The sequence below is a fragment of the Aspergillus steynii genome, assembly GCF_002849105.1.
Source record: "Aspergillus steynii IBT 23096 chromosome Unknown P170scaffold_2, whole genome shotgun sequence".
Lineage (NCBI taxonomy): Eukaryota > Fungi > Ascomycota > Eurotiomycetes > Eurotiales > Aspergillaceae > Aspergillus > Aspergillus steynii.
Genome location: NW_020194399.1, coordinates 223247 through 241388, shown reverse-complemented (window position 1 = coordinate 241388; position 18142 = coordinate 223247). Strand labels below are relative to the sequence as shown.

At 54.4% G+C, this 18142-nt stretch overlaps 1 protein-coding gene across 1 annotated transcript; it reads left to right on the top strand.

Moving 5' to 3' along the window:
* Positions 1-141: 141 nt before the first annotated feature.
* Positions 142-18134, top strand: P170DRAFT_400370 (nonribosomal peptide synthetase). The gene is made up of 3 exons (XM_024846324.1): positions 142-765; positions 805-11259; positions 11383-18134. The coding sequence occupies exons 1-3, from the start codon at positions 439-441 to the stop codon at positions 18028-18030; spliced, it is 17430 nt and encodes a 5809-aa protein (XP_024706778.1). The 5' UTR covers positions 142-438; the 3' UTR covers positions 18031-18134.
* The last annotated feature ends 8 nt before the right edge of the window (positions 18135-18142 follow it).

Here is an 18142-nt window from a genome sequence, read left to right as displayed (position 1 = left end):
CCAGAGAGTATTCTCCTGTAGGCATGCATCAGTACCCGCCACTCCTCACAGACAGCAAATTTCGATCGGTGAACCTTCGGCCCCCCTTACTGGCAAGAATGTAGGGATCGTCTGTGATGCATGGTCAGGAACGTGCGGTGTGAAGAAGAAAAATAGAGAAAAAAGTAAACAGCCTGTGAGGATCAGAAGGAAAGTCGGATAATAAGAGTGATTATTTATAAGCCGGAGGAACGTGGCTGGTAAAGCAGATCTCTGATTATTGGATACTTGAGTTCGCTGTTCAGTTAGCCACTGGATACGACAAAGCGTGTGCACTTTGAACTGTGCGCGAGAGAGATTTCGGTAGGTAACACCCACCGCCCTAACAAACGCAGCATCAGAAACAGCATTATTCAAATCGACAACAACAGAAGCAGCTATCTATAGAAGGAATTAACCATGCCTGCGGAAAACCACTTTGCGACTGGCGGCCTAGCACCACCCGAGTCGCAATTGCAACTAGCCAGTGCAGAGCCACCGGCTGCGGTTGAGTCCTGCCTGCACCACTTGATTGACAGGCGCTGTGAAGACCGGCCCGATGCGCCCGCAGTGTGCGCCTGGAATGGCGATTTTACCTATGGGCAACTCGGCACCTTAGCCAGGCTGTTTGGTGCGTTACTAGCTGCCGGAGGTGTTGGGCCGGAGGTGTTCGTGCCTATTTACTTCGAAAAGTCGCGTTGGACGATTGTTGCGATATTAGGTGTTTTGCAGGCCGGAGGCGCATTCGTGCTGCTGGACCCGTCACATCCAATGGAACGGCTTGAGTGGATGTGCCGAACAGTGAATGCGCATTTGGTGGTAGCCTCATCGCACAATGCGACAAAGGCCAGCAGTCTCGCCCCTAGGGTGGTAGTGCTGGATGACAAACAACAACCAGACTATACCAAGGTGTCACCTGAGACAGCGAGTCGTGTAAAATCGAACAACGCCGCATACGTGATATTTACGTCCGGAAGCACCGGGACTCCCAAAGGCGCAGTGATAGAACATCGGTCGATTTCATCATCGAGTGTCGCACATGGTCCCAGAGTAAATATTACCTCTGCGTCGAGAGCATTGCAATTTGCTTCTTACGCCTTCGATGCCTGCCTGCTGGAGAGCCTGACTGTGCTGGTACACGGAGGATGTGTTTGTATTCCATCGGAGACGGAGCGACGAAGCGACCTGACCGGCGCGATAGCCCGTCTGCGAGTCAATTGGGCTTCGATTACGCCGTCCATGGCTCACTCGATGGAGCCAGAGACACTGCCATCACTCGAAACACTTGTTTTGATAGGTGAAGCAATGAGCAAGGAGGATATCAAGCAATGGGCCTCACACGTGCAGTTATTCAATGGCTATGGCCCAACCGAGTGCACCATTTTAGCCTGCACTCATGCCATGTCAGAGGCGGAGGATCTTCCGATCAAGATTGGACACGCAGTGGGCGGTAGCTGCTGGATTGTGGACGAGAATGATATCGAGCGCGTTCGTGCAGTTGGTCAAGCAGGCGAGCTCCTGATTGAAGGGCCGATTGTCGGCCGAGGATATATAGGAGACCCGAGCAAGACTGCTGCCGCCTTCGTCGACCGCCCCGAATGGCTGAGGAAGATATGGCCGGACGCCCATGGTAAAGTATACAAGACCGGCGATCTAGCCCGCTGCTTCCCGGATGGAACTATCGAATGCTTAGGCCGCAAGGACAGTCAGTTGAAGGTACATGGACAACGAATGGAGGCCGCCGAGATCGAATACCACCTGCGTCGACATCTGGGTAATATGGACGTCGCTGTGGAGGTGGTCAAACCGAGAGATGACGCTGAATCGCCAATTCTAGCCGCCTTTGTTGTTCAGGAGCCCAAAGCCCTCGGCGATACTCAAAAGTCCAACCTCGAGGCTCACCTCACCATGCAGAATGAGGATTTTGGTGTACTAGCGCATACAGTGAAGGGTAAATTGCGACAGGCCCTGCCTTCATACATGGTCCCCACAGCCGTTTTAACGCTGTCCCGCATGCCTTTGAGTACAAGTGGAAAATTAGACCGCCGGAGCCTGCGCGAACTCGGAGGTTCGCGATCCCGCAGAGAGCTGCAGAAGTTGAGCTTTGCGGCGACGATCAAGGCGCCACCGAGAGATCGCATGGAGGAATCAATCCAAGGGCTGTGGGCTGAGGTTCTCCACTTGCCCGTGGAATCTATCGGTGTTGAAGATAGTTTCTGGAGCCTGGGAGGAAGCTCTATCCGCGCAATGAAGCTGGCCGGGGTCGCTCGCCAGCGCGGACTGAAACTGATGGTTGAAGACATCTGGGGTGCCGGCACGCTGGAGGAAATGGCGGCAAATGCGAGTACCAAGGATGTGTCAGCAAAGGAAGTGCCTGTCTTTGCCCTCTGCGAGAATCAAAACGAACGGATGGAGCTGATGAATACCTTAAGCGAGTATGGGATTAAGCAGGACGACATCGAGGACATTTATCCTTGTACCCGGCTGCAGGAAGGCCTTTTTTCGTTGACAGCCAAATCATTCGGGGCGTATACCATGTCAATGGAATTTGAGCTCCCGGGCAACATCAATATCGATCGATTCCGTCGGGCTTGGGAAACGACAGTCGAGGCCAACCCAATCCTGCGCACGCGAATTGTGCCCGGAAATGCTGCAACTCTTTGGCAGGCTGTCATTCGGGATATCATTCCATGGGACTCCCGAGACCCGGCCGATGAAATCCCAACACATTGGAAGAATTGGCACCTAGGGCAAAGGTTGATCCGACTGGCCTTGAGTAACTCCACAAACTCAGGTGCTCCTCACCTATTCACGCTCGTGATTCACCACGCCTTGACCGACGGCTGGGGCCTCCCCTTGGTGCTGCAGCAGGTGGAAGCTGCCTACAAAGGCCAGAGCTTGACTTCAAGACCGTTCAGTCCCTTTGTCCAATACTTGACACGTGGAGACCAAGCAGATTTGGATCGACACTGGAAAGAGAACTTAGTGAATTTGAACGCGGCCATCTTTCCCAAATTGCCGTCGCCCGGCTACACTCCGAAGCCGACGACGACAACGACGTGTACTATACCGATGCAATCCGGCACAGACATGGGATATATTACACTGGCTGCTCGACTCAAGTTGGCATGGGGTATTCTCCTCTCCCATTATACTGATAGCTGGGATGTACTATTTGGGGTAACTGTTGCTGGCCGTGGTGCGCCAGTAGAAGGAATAGAATCCATGACTGGGCCCACTATTGCCACCATTCCCCTGAGGCTACTGCTCGAGCCGCAGGCAACAGTTATCGAGACCTTGGAGAAAATCCACACACACTCGCTTCAGACTATGTCCGTGGAGCAAGCCGGGCTTCAGCGCATCAGCCGCTTAGGCGCCGAGCCTGCCGCAGCCTGCCAGTTCCAAAGTCTCCTAGTCATCCAGCCGGATGAAAGCGACAACGAGAGGCCGCCCATGTTTGCCAAATGTTGCGAAATTACCCAGCAAGCGGAAAACTGCTCCCATGGTGTCACAGTAGTCGCTAAGCCATCGTCAACTTCGGTGGAGCTGAGCATCACCTATGACCCGCTGATGATCACCGACGTGCAGATGACGCGACTTACACATCAATTCGAGCATATCCACCACCAAATTCAGCGGGCCCCCACCGTTCGATTGCAAGAGATTGGAAGCGTCAGTGCATCCGACATGGCGGAGTTGCGGAAATGGAATGGTCGAGCTCCTAGACAAGTCGAGGAGTGCGCACATGAGCTTATCTATCAGCGGACACTAATCCAGCCTGAAGCATCGGCTGTGTGTGCATGGGATGGGGGGTTCTCATATCAAGAACTTGAAGACCATGCTTCGAATCTAGCCAGGCACCTATCGGCCCGTGGTGTAGGTGCGGAGGTATTTGTTCCATTGTATTTCGAGAAATCGCGATGGACCACCGTCGCGATGTTAGCGGTGCTGAAAGCTGGTGGTGCGTTCGTCTTACTCGATGCGTCTCATCCGTTGGACCGACTGCAAAATATCTGTCGCGATACAAGAGGGTCCCTTGTGATTTGCTCGGAGGCCAAAGCCTCTTTTGCGAGCGAACTGGGCCTATCTGAGATTGTCATTCTCGGCCCTAATCAAGTTCAGTTTCTGGAAAGGGGACCTGCCATGGAACCCTGTAACGTCATGCCGAGCAATGCGATGTATGTGGTGTTTACGTCGGGATCAACGGGCAAACCTAAAGGGGCCGTTATCACACATGGTGGCTGGTGCACTATTGTGCAGGCAAACTACCCCAAAGCAGGCCTTGGACAAGGGTCCCGGGTTTTGCAGTTCGCTGCATATGCCTTTGACATGAGTGTGTGGGACAATCTCGTGACGCTAGTAGCAGGTGGCTGCGTATGCGTGCCATCCGACCAAGACCGCCTGTCAAACCTCACAGGCGCTATTGCTGCACTCAGGGCCAATTGGGCCACGATCACGCCGTCAATCGCACGCATCCTAAGCCCACAGACCTCCCCCACTCTAAAGCATCTCGCTCTAGGTGGGGAGCCCATGACGGCAGCTGATGTCCAGAAATGGTCACCGTACCTGCACCTCATGAACTCATATGGCCCCGCCGAATGTGCGATGCAGGTATCTTTGAAGGAGAACCTGTTAGATCCCAGCCAATCGACAAACATTGGTACGTTTCACGGTGCTGTCGGATGGGTTGTTGACCCACAAAATGCGGGACGCCTGCGCCCCATCGGTGCTGTGGGAGAGCTGCTGATAGAGGGTCCGAGTATTGCGCGAGAATACCTGGACAACCCACAAAGAACAGCTGAGGCATTTCTGGAGAATCCTCCGTGGATGCACGAATTCCGGGACGAAGCATGTCGTTTATACAAGACCGGAGATCTCGTGCAGTACACAGCCGACGGAGAGTTAGTAATTGTCGGACGCAAAGACACACAGGTGAAGCTACGTGGACAGCGAGTAGAGATGGGAGAGGTTGAGTATCACCTACGCCGATCTTTTCCGGATGCCCAAGGCGTAGTTACAGACCTCCTTTACCCACACGACGGGCGAGCTGCTCTCCTGGCTGGGTTCGTCTTGCGCACCCCGATCCTAGGTCACACCAACCTTATTGCGGACAGCGATGCCAATTTCCGCAAAGAAGCCGGCCTTGCGCTTTCTGCAATGAGCCAGGCTCTTCCGCCATATATGGTTCCGGCCGTTTTGATACCTCTAAACCGCCTGCCCCTGTCACCAACGGGGAAAGTTAATCGGCGCGAACTGTGCTCGCAGGCGGCGTTATTATCCCGTGAACAGCTTGAGCAACTCATAATGGAAGGGAAGACCGACATCCGAGACCCAGAGACCCACACACAGTGCGAATTACGGCGGCTTTATGCAGATGTTCTGTCGATCCCCGAGGACAAGATTGGGATTGAGGACGACTTCTTTCGACGGGGAGGCGATTCACTATCGGCCATAAAATTGGTCGCTGGTGCTCAGAAATTGGGCTATGCTTTTACCGTGGCTGATGTTTTTACCAGGCCCCGAATAGTCGATCTGGTGGCGGGGATGAGCATCGTTAATGGGGCACCCTCCGATGACATTGTACCACTCAGTCTTGTGCCATCGCTGGAAGTGCAGGAACAGGTTGTATCATCCCTGCTGGCCCAGAGCGATCTCACCCGAGATCAGATCGAAGATGTGTATCCGACCACGCCGATGCAAGAAGGCCTGATGGCACTAAGTTTGAAATCACCTGGGAAATACGTGGCAACATTCGTGTATGACCTGGAGGAAGGAATCAATCTGAACCAGTTGAGAGAAGCCGTTAACAGCACTGTCTCAGCGAATCCCATTTTGCGTACACGACTCACTCAGACCCCCGAGGGTACCTTCCAGGTCGTGATCCGAGAAGCTGCTCGGTGGATGATCCACGCCACGCAACAGGAGTGCGATGAGGCCCGCGCGCAAATCCCCGTTATGGGTCCAAACAAACAGCTACTGCGTCTGGACTTGATAACTGACCGTCCACAGCTCGTGGTCACCATTCACCATGCGCTGTATGATGGCTGGTCTCTTCCTCTTCTCTGGGATCAGATCGAAGCAGCATACCGTGGACATGCTCTACAGCCCCGGCCATTTTCACCCTTCATCCGCTTTCTGCAGCGAGAAAGTGACGCGACCTCGTTCTGGCAATCCCAATTTGAAGGGCTGGATGCGGGCGTTTTCCCGCCTCTTCCATCCTCAACCTACCAACCTAAGCCAAGTCATGCAATCCATCGACTTCTCCCAATGCCACCATACATCCACACGGATGTAATGATGACGACCGCAATCCAGCTCGCATGGGCAGTCATCATGTCCTACTACACGGACTCCAACGACGTTGTATTTGGCCTCACGCTCAGTGGACGAAACGCACCTGTTGTCGGTATTGATGAATTCACGGGGCCGACGCTTACTGCAGTACCATTCCGCACCAAATTGCATCTGGACCGGCCCATTCAGCAAGTGCTACGTGAAATCAAGAACAGGCTGACTGCCATGATGCCTTATGAACAAACGGGTCTGCGTGATATTCGGTCTGTCAGCGAGGATGCTGTCAAAGCCAGTGAATTTCAGAGCCAGTTGGGGATTCAACCACCTGGCCTATCCAGGAGCGGCACCTTAGCTACCGAAGTGGAAGGGAATGCCGAAGGATATGGAGACTTCACGAGCTATGGCATTGTCATGGTATGCCACCTGGCTGCAGAGAAGGAACAGCCGCTAGATGTCATCGCCCAGTACGACCCGAACATGTTAGACCCGTCCCAGGCCAATCGAATCGTGGTGCAATTTGAACATGTTCTTGTTCAGATCCTGTCCTGTCCCGACATGCGGATTGGCGATATCTCACCAGTCAGTGGAGAGGATTGGCGTCAACTGGAGCGCTGGAATGCCAAGCTTCCACCATCATCTGAGCAGTGTCTGCATGACTTAGTCTTGGATCACAGCCTCTCGCGCCCGGACACACCAGCAATCTCAGCTTGGGACGGGGAACTAACCTTCCGAGAGCTGGGCTCTTTGTCCCAGGAGTTTGCGTTAGCCCTTAGAAGCAAAGGTCTTCAGCAGGGCACAATCGTTCCCTTGTGTATGACCAGGTCCAGATGGTGTATTTTGAGCATGATGGCTGTTCTCCGTTCTGGGGCGACCCTCGTCTGCATGGATCCTACGCTACCGGCGGAGCGGCTGCAGAATATTTTGGATCAAACTCAGCCACAGATTGTCATTGCCTCCCACGACACGAAGTACAAGTTTGATGGAAGTCCTGTCACGGTGGTCACTTTCCCGTCTGCGGATCAAAGCGCGATCCCGGACTTGGCATCCGATCCAGAGCCGGTCATAGACCCTAGCACCCCTGCATTCATTGTTTTCACATCGGGGTCGACTGGGCAGCCGAAGGGGATAGTGATGGAGCATCGAAACCTCTCGACAAGCATCCAAGCTCACTCCGCCTCGCTCGGTGTATCGCGGGACAGTCGTGTACTTCATTTTGCGTCTTACGCCTTTGATGCCAGCATCTACGAGGTTTTCACCACTTTGGCAACTGGAGGATGCCTGTGCATTCCGTCTGAGTCGGATAGAATGAATGCCATTGAGGAATTCATCAAGGATAAACAGGTCGACGTGGCTATCCTAGCCCCCTCGGTACTAGCGACGCTAGACCCCGATCAGGTGCCCAGCGTGAGAACAGTCACAGTCGGAGGCGAAGCGCTCACACGGCACGTTGCCGGCCACTGGGCGTCACGAGTGACACTGATAAACGGTTACGGACCAGCCGAAACCACCATCTGTGCGGCTGGCCGAGTTGAAGCCAGCTGGAAACCCGGGACCATTGGGCCCATGTTGGGGGGCGTGGCATGGGTGACTGTGCCAACAGATCCGCAGCGATTAGCCCCACTGGGTGCGATAGGGGAACTAATTATCGAAGGCCCTGTGGTGACTAGAGGGTACCTGAACCGTCCCGACTTGACTAGGGAGGGATATATCGACGCCCCAGAGTGGCTGGTTCGGTGGCGAAATGGCAAGCCCGGCCGTGTGTATAGATCAGGCGATCTGGTTGAGCTGAATACCGAAGGAGCCATTCGCTTCGTTGGCCGCAAAGATACCCAAGTGAAACTACGCGGGCAGCGTATTGAGCTGGCAGAAGTCGAATACCATGTGAACCGCTGGACGGCAAGCGAAGATGTGATTGTCGACATTGCGGCAGTAGACGGATCATCGATATTGTTCGCCTGCATGGTTGATCGTCTTTCAGAACAAAAGTCCGTGGCAACCGGGTTATTGCTCCCCCCAACGCAAGGGTTCCTGAATACTGTTCAGGCCGCTGAGGCAGCGGTGCGTGGGTCCGTTCCAGCGTATATGGTCCCTGCGGTCTTTCTGCCTGTTGCCAATATTCCCCGAACTGCCGGGGGCAAGGTAGATCGTCGTTGCCTTCGTGACGCTGTCGCAGGCCTGTCACCTGCAGACCTTCAAATGTACAAGGCGGGATCGCGCCACGAGCACCGACCACCATCCAACGCACGAGAAGAGGCTATTCGGTGTGTTCTGGCGCGCGTCTTGAATAAAGATCCAGATGTGATCGGAATGGATGACAGTTTCTTCCATCTTGGAGGGGACTCCATCACCGCCATGCGGATGATATCACAGTTAAGACGCGTCGGCATCACCACCACCGTGGAGGACATTTTCAAACAGGGCACAATCGGCAAACTAGCTCCGACGGTTAGCGACAATAGTAATGCTCCCTCCCATTCCTCGGGTGATGCCACTTTGAACATGTCTTTCCGCCTTTCCCCTATCCAACAGCTATTCTTTGATCGTACCCGGACGCAGGTTAACCATTTCGACCACGGTTTCATGTTTGAGCTACAGAAAACCGTTTCATCAGATCAGGTAAATGAGGCCGTCAGATGGATCGTAAAGATTCACGGTATGCTCCGGGCACGCTTTTCCAGTGATGATACAGGAACATGGCACCAAACGATTACCACGGACGTGGACACGTCCTACCGATATAGGACGCACCAGAAAACATCATGCGCAGAGGCTGAAGTCATTTTCAAGAACAGCCAGGAAACCCTTCAGATTCAACATGGTCCCCTGATCGCCGTTGACCTGATAAACATGAACGGGGGCAAGCAATGGCTATCATTGATCGCCCATCGCCTGGTGGCCGATATGAGATCGTCACAGGTTATTATGCACCAATTGGAGCAGCTACTAACGTCCCTGCCTGTCTCCCCGCCCCCCAGTATACAATACCCAACGTGGTGCCAATTTCTAGACCAGTATACTGCTGCCAATCCAGAAGTCATGGGCCAGGAAGCTCCCGAGGCTCAGATGGACTATTGGGAACTGACCAACGCGGGCAATGTGAACGCAGACGCCGATGAATATGGGATCTTCTTTAACGAGGAGGATACCATGCGTTTGCTCGGGCAGGCTAATGAGAGTTTTCAAACACGGCCGGGCGAGATTATCCACGCGGCACTAATATTTGCGTTTGCCAAATCTTTTCCAGACAGATCTACACCGGTTTTCTTCGTTCAAGACCATGATCGGGACCCCTGGGCTGAAGACCTTGACGTGACTGGAACCGTTGGGGTCCTGGATAGTATTTACCCTTGCGACGTCCAGGTCGACAGCAATCACAGCTTGACAGACGTCGTGCGCTGCACGAAGGACACTCGACGCGACGTTCAGCTCAATGGGCGGTTCTTTTTATCTGCGCAGCATCATCAAATAATCAACATGGAGGTTGTTTTCAACTACCGTGACAATCACCCGCATATGGAAAAACCTGGCTCTCTGTTCGGGCGTGCTCATATGCCCTCTTCAGCACTGCTGAACAAGGGTCCTAAGTTGGTTCGCTTTGCCCCAATTGAGATCCTTGCCGAAGTGGTGAACGCTCAATTGCGGGTTCATTTTAAATATAGCCGGTCCATGAAGAAGGCACCGGCGATACTCGGATGGGCAGATCAGTCACTCGCGGTACTCTCCAGCCTCGCACGCCAATTGCCGACTCTGACTCGTCAGATTACGCGGTCTGACCTCCCGCTGCTGCACCTGAAAGACGAACAATTTGAACGGTTCCGAACGCAAACCATAGACCCTCTCGCCCGGACAGGACATGTCGTGGTGGATGCGTATCCCTGCTCACCCATTCAACACGGCATGTTGGTCAGCCAGGCCAAAAAAGCGAACGATTATGTAAACCGCGCCGTCTTCACCGTCCAGAGTCGGCAGGGAGAACCAGTCGACGTTAATCGACTCGCGGACGCGTGGCAGAAGGTTGTCCAAAAACACCCAATTCTGCGGACGATCTTCGTAGACAGCCCTCGCGGTGATGGTACCGTGGACCAGGTTGTTCTCGACAGCGTTCAACTTGATGTCATCAGCCATGTTTCAGCGAAGACAGATGATCCACTACAAGAATTATGTCACCACCAGAGTGCCCCTTTCCCCGTCCTTTGCCCACCACATCGACTGACAGTTTGTCAGTCGGCCACAGGTACTGTTGCCTGCTGCTGGGAGGTACACCATGCGCTGGTGGATGGCATCTCCTCTGCTGTGGTGTTTCGCGACCTTCTGCAGGCATATGATGGCTTCTGGTCTCCTGACTCGGACCGGGTGTACAGAGACTATATGGCTCACCTACAACGACAGTCACCTACCCCATGTCAGCAGTACTGGGACGAATACACGGAAAACCTCCATCCATGCTTCTTCCCGAAACTGGATATTGATGATGAGCACGGCCTGGATACTCACCCCGCCCATTTTACTCGCTCTCTGGCTGGGGCTCCGGCCCTTCATGCTTTCTGCCAGCTTCACGAGCTCACCATGGCCACGGTCTTCCAAATCGCCTGGGGATTAGTGCTTCGGGCGTATACCAAATCTGACGACGTGTGCTATGGATATATGACTTCTGGTCGAGACACTCCAATTCAGGGCATCGAGGACGCTGTGGGGCCGTTCATTAACTTGCTGGTACGGCGGGTGAACTTTCATGAGAGCCAAAGTGCCATCGCAACGTTACGACAATCACAGGAGGACTTCACACAGTGTCTGCCGTACCAGTACTGGCCGCTAGCTGCAATTACCCATCGTCATGGCAGTCTGCTCTTCAATTCCGTCATGTCGGTTCACAGTGGCATGCCACACCATCTCGTTCCAGATTCTTCCTTGATCTTCCACGAGCAGGGAGGGCATAATGCAACAGAGGTAAGTATTTTTCTTCCTCTTCTTTTCGTTCCTTTTTGTGTTTCCCTTCCTTTGCTGTTGGTATCTAACACGCGAGTTGTTTGTTCGTTGTCACTAATCTCAATCATCGCGATTGTTGCATAGTATGATCTGGCCTTGCATATCGAAACAGGGAAAGATCATGTCGACGTGGTTTTGGATTATAGCCAGATGCTGCTTACCGAATCCCAGGCGTCGTTCGTCCTCGATGCATTTGAACAGGCAGTGCAGGGGCTCATCACTCAGAGCAAGGAACCGGTCAAGTCGGTGTGTCTCCTGGGAGGCGACTCCCGCAAGGCTGTGTGGGAATGGAACCGGGAGTATCCCAACCCGGTGGAGCGATGCGTGGGCGATATGATTCTTGATCATTCTCGCATAAAACCAGAGACCCCAGCCGTCTGCGCCTGGGATGGCAATTTCACCTACGCAGAACTAGCAGCCCACTCAGCGAATTTGAGCAATCGACTCCAGACATTGCATGGAGTGGTCCCGGAGACCTTTGTTCCGATATACGCGGTCAAGTCTCGTTGGGTTGCTGTAGCAATCACGGCGGTGATCCGATCAGGTGGCGCCTTCATTCTGCTAGATCCCAGTCACCCCTTGGAACGCTTACGTACCATTTGCACAAATAGTCGGGCAACCTTGGTACTATCTCGGCCTCAGGAGAAGGAGATAGCCGCTAAACTGATGGACCGCGTGGTTACTTACGGGGAAGAGAAGCCCGACACGGAAGGCACCAAAGAGGTCGATGGTTGTCGAGCGAATGCGGTCCAGTTAACCCCAGATAACACGCTGTACGGTATCTTCACGTCCGGCTCAACAGGACAGCCAAAGGGGGTGATCATCCAGCATCGTGCCTTCGCCACGAGTGCCGTCACACAAGCGGGGACTTTGCGCATCGGACCACAGTCGCGTGTGCTGCAATTTGCATCATTCGCGTTTGATGTTGCGGTGGGCGAAATACTTACAACCTTGATTCAGGGCGGCTGCTTGTGTATCCCCTCGGAGGAACAGCGGCAACAGGCATTGCCCCGTGCCGCATACGAGTTGCAGGCGAACTGGGCCTTCTTCACTCCATCTGTGGCACGCGTCTTGCGTCCTACCGATTTCCCAACGCTGCGTTGTTTGGTCTTAGCAGGCGAAGCGGTAGGGAACAAGGAGATACAGATGTGGTCCCCCAGATTGCACTTGATCCTTGGTTATGGTCCATCGGAATGCGCCGTCTGGTGTTCTGGGACTGTCGACAAATGCCATCCCGAGACAGATGAACGCAGCTTGGGTCGCTGGTTTGGCTGCCGCATCTGGATCGTAGACCAGGACGACCCAGACGTTCTCGTTCCCCTCGGTGCCGCGGGTGAGCTGGTGATTGATGGTCCCATCATCGGACGAGGATATCTGAACGACCCGGTCACCACCAATGCCGCTTTTCTAGACGGTCCCCGAGCATGGGGTGAAACACAGAGTGGCCGTATATACAGAACAGGGGATTTGGCACGATATAAAGCAGATGGTACACTGCAGTTCGTCGCCCGCAAGGACCTCCAGGTCAAGCTTCGTGGGCAGCGATTCGAGTTGGCGGACGTAGAACATAATCTTCGACAGGTATTTGACGACACCCATGACACCTTTGCCGAGGTGACTACCACATCCAACAACACAAAGCTCCTGGTGGCATTTGTTTATGCATCATCGGCATCCCACTCTGCCGAGTCCGACAAAGAGGGCCTGCTTGGGGCACCCACCAGAGAATTTCGCACGGCCACTGAAGCCGCCGAGGCGCAGCTGCGCACAAAGATGCCGGGATATATGGTTCCAACGCTGTTTCTCCCATTGCAGGGGGTGCCATTGACAAACAATGGCAAGCTGGACCGCCGTCAATTGCGAAACGCAGTGACCAGTCTATCCCTGGATGACGTGCAGGCTTACTCTGCTCCTGTCACTGCTCGCACCCAGCCGTCCACCCCGGCGGAACGACAGCTACAGAAAATCTGGTCGGAGGTATTGGTGCGCCCTGCGGAAACGATTGGGGTAGAAGACAATTTCTTCCGCCTCGGTGGGGACTCGCTTCGCGCCATGACTCTAATCCCCGGCGCTCGAGAAGCGGGCTATACTATCACCATGGCGGACGTGTTCAACAATCCCAGACTCAGTGACTTGGCCAAAATTGCGCGACAAGTCGCTGGCGAAACAACGGCCCCGCTGGAGCCATTCGCACTCATTGCAGATTCCACGGATCTGATTGACATCGCGGCACAACGTTGCGGTGCATCTCCGGGTCAGATCGAGGATATTTACCCATGCACGCCCTTGCAGGAAGGTCTCATGGCCTTATCAACCAAGTCTGCCGACCGCTACAAGGTCACTTTCCGGTACCAACTTGATTCCCAAGTCAACCTCGAGCAGTTCCAGTCCGCCTGGATCGCCATTGCTGCGCTCAACCCGATCCTTCGTACCCGCATGATACAATCAGACTACCATCCTGGCACGTTTCAGGTAGTTCTGGTCGAATCGCCCCATTTCTACCAGTTTGACAACCCAGGGGCGTACGAGGAACACATCCAGGACTGTGAGATGGTACTTGGACGGCAATTAGCAGACTTCTCCCTGATAAAGTCGGCATATACTGGCCGCGTGCAGTTCTGTTTGACCTTACATCACTCCCTGTATGATGGATGGACAATTCCGTCTCTCTGGGACCAAGTCCATACCTACTACAGCGTTTCCCATATGCCGCAGCTGCCGTGCCCATTCAATCGATTCATCGATTATGTCCAGCGTCAGTCAGAATCTGCGGCTGAGTATTGGCGTAGTGAATTCTCCGAACTTTCCGCCTCAATTTGGCCTGCTCTACCCTCGGCCCGCCATACGCCAATGGCTAATGCCTCCCTACACCACACAATCACTGGCCTCCAGCTCGACGGTGGCTCGGGATATACTGCCACAACTCTTATCCAACTGGCCTGGGCCATGGTGATGTCCTGCCAGACCGACTCTGACGACGTGGTATACGGAGTCACTTTGAATGGCCGCAGCGCACCGCTGGTGGGCATCGAGGAAATGGCCGGACCCACCATTGCCAGTTTCCCGTTGCGTGTCCGGTTGGGCCTCGACTCTGACACAGTAGAAGACGCATTATCTGCAATCCAACAACAGGGTGCAAAGCGGATACCCTACCAGCAATTCGGGCTCCAAAACATCCGAAATCTAAGCTCCGAGGCCGGCCAGGCATGTCAGTTTCAATCTCAACTGGGCATCCAGCCCGCGTCAACTGCGTCGCAGAAAGCCGGCGGTCTCGTCGAGGAGCTCCACAGTGAGCATGGCGATTACGCCGCGTTTGCCGAGTACGCTTTCGTAATAATCTGCCATTTGGACGACACCGACACATCCTCCATCCAGGTGGTCGTGAATTACGACCCCCAGGTAGTTTCATCTATGACAGCGAGCAGAATCCTAGGACAGTTCTCCCACCTGCTTCAGGAGCTGCCTAGGAACTTGGAAACCCCGCTGAACCAGATTGACGCCCTTAGCCCCGACGACCGGCATCAGCTATCCAGCTGGAACCGCAAACTCCCATCGCCATTGTCCGCCTGTTTGCACGATCTGGTTATTTCCCGTGCCATCGCAGCTCCTGGTGCTCCAGCCATCTCCGCATGGGATGGCAATCTCACCTACGAACAATTGATCGCTGTCTCGGGACAGCTGGCGGGTCAATTACGCCTGTTCGGGGTGCAGCGTGGCAGTCTGGTCCCGGTTTGCTTCGAGAAATCCAAATGGGCGGCGATCACCATGCTGGCGGTTCTCCGAGCCGGCGGTGCATGCGTTCCCTTGGATCCCGGTCATCCCGCCGACCATATTGAGAAGATTATTCGCCGTGCGAATGCTAAGGTTGTTTTGACGTCCCCAGAGACCCGCCTGCGAATCCCTGCAGATTGTGGTGCCACAGTCACAGCGATTCCTCTGCAGGGGCTAGCAGCCCACGCGACCGCAGAACCTTGGCCGCAGCCCTCTCCCAACGATGCTTCATTCGTTATCTTCACGTCTGGCAGCACAGGTGAGCCTAAAGGAATCCTGATGGAGCACGTGAACCTCTGCACGAGTATCCGAGACCATAGCCCACCGATGTTGATCAGCCCATCGACCCGTGCGCTTCATTTTGCTTCGTACGCCTTTGACGCCAGCATCTATGAGCTGTTCTCAATGCTATGTAACGGCGCTTGCGTTTGCATTCCCTCGGATTCGGACCGCCTCAGTAATCTGGCGGCCTTCATCCGCGACGCAAAGGTTAATTACGCCATCTTTACTCCGTCGATCTTGAACCGGCTGCTCCGACCAGAGCTGGTGCCTAGTCTTCGGACCGTTACTTTCGGGGGTGAGGCGGTGACTCAGGATGTCGTTGACACCTGGGCGCCCCATGTGACGTTGATCAATGGATATGGGCCCGCAGAAGCAACGATTTGCGCCGCTGGCCCTATTGATGTGGGATCGTGGACTGCCGGCACGATAGGGCCCGTTACCGGAGGTCTTGGATGGGTCACCATGCCTTCGGATGTCTCTCGTCTCGCCCCAGTAGGTGCTGTGGGTGAGCTGGTGATTGAGGGCCCTGTCGTCACTCGAGGCTATCTAAACGATGCCGAACGCACGGCTGATGCCTATATCAGTCCCCCTGGTTGGCTGAGCCAGATCCGGGGAGATAACCAAGCCGGTCGGCTGTATCGCACCGGTGACCTAGTCCAGTACACAGATGACGGAGGAATCAGATTTGTTGGCCGAAAAGACACCCAGATCAAGTTGCGCGGCCAGCGCGTTGAGCTATCCCATGTCGAACACCAGGTGAGACTGTGCTTCCTACAGGCGGCCGAAATCGTCGCAGAAGTTGTCATGCGCAAGGGAAATCCGACCTTGGTCGCGTTCATCGCTCAAATGGCACCTGACGACGAAGAGCCCGACGGCTCTGAGGGCGCCAACGATGGCAAGAACAAGTTGTTTCTTAAACCCAGTACATCGTTCCGGGCCCAGGTTCAGTCAGCTGTTACGCGCCTAAAAACATTGTTGCCCGTGTATCTGGTTCCTGGACTATTCTTGCATCTTGCTCGGGTGCCTCGAACAAGCAGTGATAAATTGGATCGACGACGTCTCCGAGACCAGGCCGCCAGTCTGTCGAGCGAACAAATTCAGGACCTCTCAACGCAGTCTGGAAGCTCATCTGCGATGTCGCATCCACCGCAAACCGCGCGGGAACGCTTGTTTCAGCAGCTCTGGGGAGCAGTCCTTGACATCCCCGTAGATAGCATCGGGGCCCGAGATGACTTTTTCGAACTGGGCGGGGACTCCATCATGGCCATGAAATTAACTAGTCACCTGCGACAACAGGGACTCACCCTGAATGTGTCTGATATCTTTGCCTGGCCGGTGCTTGCTGAGCAGGCTTCTGGTGCGAAGGAATGCACGGATCAAGCGTATGTGGAATCGTACCATCCGGGGTCGTTGCTCGGGATTGATGATCTTCAAAGCTTTGCTATCCGTGAGTTGGACTGTTCCTTCCCGGGGTTGGAGATCGAAGACATCCTCCCTACCACCGATTTCCAGCGTGGGTTCTTGGAGCACCAGGAAATCTACTACCTGCAGCTTCACCTTCCGATGGAAATCAACGTGGCGCGCCTAGAGCAGGCTTGCCATGCCATAATAGAACGGCATCCCATGCTCCGCTCTGTTTTCGTCCCCCATGACCACAGCTATTTGCAAATTCAATTCCGCCGTATCCACTTTCGACTCACCCAATTCCCTTGCGATGATGATCTTGCATCCGTTGTCGAGCGTCTCTCTGTGGAAAATGCCGCGAGGGGGGTCGCCAAAGGGGTTCCATACTTCCAAGCTTCTCTCATCTCGCGATCTCAGTCCGAGTCAGTTCTGCTGCTGCGTGCCAGTCATGCCCAATTCGATGGAGAATCCATGCCCCTGATAGTCCAGGACCTCATTTCGGTGTATGAGGGAACGGCGCTCGAAAAGGCGCCACCATCATTTGGGCTGTACTTGCGACATCGCCAGTCGCATGCCAATCCGCAGACGTTCAAATTCTGGCAGCAGTATCTCCAGGGAGCTGCACTGACCTCCCTCCCTCTATCCGGCTCGGACAGCGATGAGAAGTTCACTTTCCGTCAATATATTCCCCTTCCAACGCCACCTCGCGGAATCACTCTGTCTTCCCTTGTCAAGGCTGCCTGGGCTGTGGTCTTAGCACAGGTCACAGGCCAACGAGACGTCGTCGTCAGTCACGTCCTAAACGGTCGTGACACACCTGTGGCCGGCGTCCACGCTATTTCAGGCCCCTGCGTCACTGTCTCTCCTATCCGCATCACGATCCCGTCGTCAGACCACGTGCTCGACCTCCTACGGCACGTTCAGGCTCAATACACGCGCTCCTTGCCATATGCCGGGATTGACTTCCAGGCCATCCGTCAGCACTCGACTTCGTGGCCCGCGAATACGGCTTTTAGCCACTTCCTGACCCATCAGAACGGCGCCTCCTCCCTGAGTTTCAAAATCCAGGGTCACGACTGCACGTTCAATTCTCGCGTAATGGGCGGTAAACCCGCGTTCCATGTCGTGACGCTCCCTTTGCAGGATCAGCTAATTGTACATCTGAGTATTTCAGGTCGGTTGGGGTCTATGGAAGATATGAAGAACTTGTCGAATCGATACTGCGCAGCTATCACGGATCTTGGCCGCGGAGTGTTCCCGTCATTGTCGGAATGAATGTTCTTGTCATGTTAGGACCTAGCGGGTATAGACTCATCCTATGGGGACGACGCGACTGAAGCTATTATGACATCTAAGTGATTTGGTGTTCAGAGATGAAGTTTCCCAC